This window comes from Etheostoma spectabile, chromosome 5 (assembly GCF_008692095.1).
Source record: "Etheostoma spectabile isolate EspeVRDwgs_2016 chromosome 5, UIUC_Espe_1.0, whole genome shotgun sequence".
Classification (NCBI taxonomy): domain Eukaryota; kingdom Metazoa; phylum Chordata; class Actinopteri; order Perciformes; family Percidae; genus Etheostoma; species Etheostoma spectabile.
In genome coordinates this window covers 37,715,383-37,719,003 of record NC_045737.1, presented here as the reverse complement: position 1 = coordinate 37,719,003, position 3,621 = coordinate 37,715,383, and the positions used below count along the sequence as shown (strand labels likewise).

At 38.3% G+C, this 3,621-nt stretch overlaps 1 protein-coding gene and 1 long non-coding RNA gene across 2 annotated transcripts in view; one reads left to right on the top strand and one right to left on the bottom strand.

Moving 5' to 3' along the window:
• Positions 1-3,621, bottom strand: part of LOC116689765 (uncharacterized) — a 23,036-nt gene that overhangs the window by 7,591 nt on the left and 11,824 nt on the right. The window lies entirely within an intron of this gene.
• The window catches only part of ifngr1 (interferon gamma receptor 1), a 12,845-nt gene continuing 9,545 nt past the window's right edge, over positions 322-3,621 (top strand). The window contains exon 1 of the mRNA XM_032516379.1: positions 322-596. Coding sequence (XP_032372270.1) covers positions 542-596 — 55 coding nt within the window. The 5' untranslated portion in view covers positions 322-541. The remainder of the gene's footprint in view (positions 597-3,621) is intronic.

The window sequence follows — 3,621 nt, the reverse complement described above, 5'->3', positions numbered from 1 at the left end:
ATACAGGGGCATAAGTATACACCCCCCTATGTTAAAATACAGGGGGCATAAGTATACAGTATATAGTAGATCAATTTTCAAAAGATGTTTTTTTTTCTCTTTATCAACTTTATTGTGGGTGTGTAAACTTTTTCAAGCCACCGTATCACATTCAGTTATTTCTTTCATTTCCTCCCTTCTTTTGTGCTGTTACTCTAAAAATCTTTATTTTTAGCAGAAAAGGGAGATTTCTGCGTAAGAAACCTACGCTGTCTTCCGGTTTCCGGGGACGTTTCCCAGGTGTGTCTCCCGGTTGAGCAGGTGAATCATCCGCGCGCATACGGCGCCCGTGTGAGTGGGTGCGTCAGATTTCTGTGGGAGAGAAACAGGAACTTATCTGACAGAAACTTCGCGTTGTTGCGTCAGATGGTCGCGTTTTCTCACGTGTTTCTAATGAAGCGGTTCGGTTTTTATTAATTTTATCGTCGCGGGTCAGTGTTGAGGAGGAAGCCGGAGTTCAGGTGCTGTTAGGCGGACACTTTGAAAGACCTGCCCCGGAAACATGCTGCCGTCCCCGGTCCTGCTCCTCCTGCTCAGCCGGGCTGCTGCTGCCCTGGGTAAGTGGAAGAAGTACTAAATAATACTACATAATACAAAATAAAAGCACTAATACCACACTGTAAAAACCAACCTGTTAACGTTAAATCCCTGCATTGAAAATGTTATTCAAGTTAAAATATTAAAGTTAAGAAAAAGCCTCACATTATAGAATTCAGATCCTTTAATTAAGTAAAAAATGTGGTACGCATTGAAAAAATACTGTTATAGTAAAGTTCCTCAATTAAAATGTTACTTAAGTTAAAGTATGTAGGTCTATGTAGCATCAGGAAAATGTAAAAAAACAAAAATACAAGTACACTTTTAAAGGATAAAAGTATAAAAGTACTCAATGCAGAAAAAATCCTGGAAACGATCAAAATAGTTAATCAACAACGTGTTTAAGTGGTTAATGATTGGTAGGCTCTCATATTGTATTCAGATATTTAGGTTTACTGTCACAGAGGAGTGAAGAAACTAGAAAATATTCACATTAAAAAACAAAGTAAGTAATTTAAAATGTCATGTCTTTTTAACAAAGTCTCATTTAATAACCGATTTGTTACATGATTCATAAAAAAAAACTCCCAAAACACGTGTGATGTTTTGAACAAGTTAGTTAATAGTACAGATAAATTAACCAATATCCTATGCATACACACACACACACACACACACACACACACACACACACACACACACACACACACACACATCTATTTTTAATTCAATACCTTTTATTCCCATATTTCAGTATCAATGTTATGTTGTCTCATCGTTTTCTGTTTTTTATGTATGTATGTAGGCTATGTATGTGTATATATATACATATATAGGCCAATATATATATATATATATGTATATGTGTGTGTGTGTGTGTGTGTGTGTGTGTGTGTGTTTTTTCTATATGATGTAATGAAATTTTAAATTTATTAAGATAGAGGCTTCAAATCAGCCCACTGGTTGTTGTTTTTTTACCCTCTCTCTGCACTGTATTATGTTATCTTTGTCATTCAATATATTTTAAATTGTGCAAATAAACCTAAAAGAAGTAAACCATACAGCAGAGTAATTAATAATAAAAAATTCCATTTACTTAAAGACATTTGCACAATAAATTGATGCAGAAAAGGCACAAAGTTGTTCCAGAAATGGAGTGTTTGATGCTTAAAACCCAGTGGTGTAGTGTAATGTATTGTAGTGGGTACACTGTAGTGTGTTTAAATGTATTGGCCAGTTCTTTTGGGGGGGGGGGGCATATCATAGTGGGGTATCTGGGTGTCCTCCCCCAGGGAAGTTCTGAGCATCAATGACTTAATTTCCTGTATTCAGATACACTTATATGCACCAATTTATGGTGGAAATGCCTTTTTTTTTTTCAACATTATTATTGCTTTTTCCAACATTTTTGTAAATTTTTCAATATTGTGTTTTTTTTCCCCCAAAGTTATTTGATATTTGTAATGTTGACGTTTTCAAGGCCCTTGTTTCGAAGGCCCATTTTTTGTGATTTAAAAAACAAAACAAATTTGACTCGAGGACAACATGAGGGTTAATTTAGCCTATGAGAAGATCTAAAACACAGATATTCAAAATATATCCAAATTATAATGGAAAGTATGTTGTTGCACGTCATAGGGCATTTTTAAGTTGGGATATGGAAATCCTAGCGCTTTCGTCACGTCAGTATTTCTTCACGTTTGGATTATTGCAATGTACTGTACACTTGTTCAAACAAATCATCCATCCATCCATCCATCTTCATCCGCTTATCCGGTATCGGGTCGCGGGGGCAGCAGCTCCAGTAGGGGACCCCAAACTTCCCTTTCCCGAGCCACATCAACTAGCTCCGACTGGGAATCCCGAGGCGTTCCCAGGCCAGGTTGGAGATATAATCTCTCCACCTAGTCCTGGGTCTTCCCCGAGGTCTCCTCCCAGTCATCCGTGGACAAATTGCAAGTTGTACAGAAGGCAGCAGCAGGACGTTAGTCTGGGACCAGCAGGAGATCCACATTACTCCCGTGCTTAAGGCTCTTCACTGGCTTCCAGTAGGTTTTAGAGTGCATTTTAAAAATTTGAATCACCACTTATAGAGCCTTGCATGGTCGAGCTCCCGCTTACATCCAAGATCTATTACACGCCCCCCCCCCCACACTCCTGGTCTCTCTGAGGTCTTCAGACCTTCTAACTGTCCCCAGAACCGGTTTTAAAACCAGAGGTGATGGAGCTTTTTCTGTGGTGGCTCCAAGACTCTGGATCTCTCTCCCTTTAGCTTTGAGAGCTTTGGATTCTGTGGTAATTGTTAAAAAAAACACCTGAAGACACATCTTTTTAGACCAGCTCTTAACCAGCAACATGGCTCAGTGTTTCATGTGCTGCTGTTTTTATTTGTTTTTACTGTAAAGCACTTTGGGACCCTTCTGTATCTGTCTGTGAAAGGTGCGTTTTAAATAGTTTACTTTAGTTTATAGTTTTGTATTTAACATACTTAAAGAAGAATTAAGGAGTCATTTCCTGGTTTTAAAAGGCGTCTTTCTGGACATTCCTGTCTCTTTGTGGGTGTGATGCTACTGGAAGTGTTGACATGTAAATTCTTAGAGTGGCAACAGTTGTTGTTCCTCCTGAAGGTCGCCTTGGGTCACATTTCACCCATCCAGTGTATTTTTTGTATTTTTTCCCAGGAATAAACACAACCAAGTGCTGCTGAGGGACACACTCCATAAACTTTCCAAAATCATATTCACAAGTTTGTGGAGTTTCTGAACTTTAACCTTAACAACTGTGACGCTGTAAATCAGCCAGATCAGCCTGTAAAGCAAAGGTCGTGTAAAGGGGTTGAGATCTCCACTTTAGAGGAAATGTCTTTATTTATGTTAAGGTGTAAAGGAAATTATAATATATTGGAGGAGTTGTACCCCCTCCCCCATCCTCCCTGTAAACTACACAAACAACTGTGATGCTGTTAATCAGCCAGATTGTTAAGCAAAGGTCATGTAAAGGGGTGATTTAAAGGTGTAAAGGAAATTATAATAGTTGTTTTTTTTT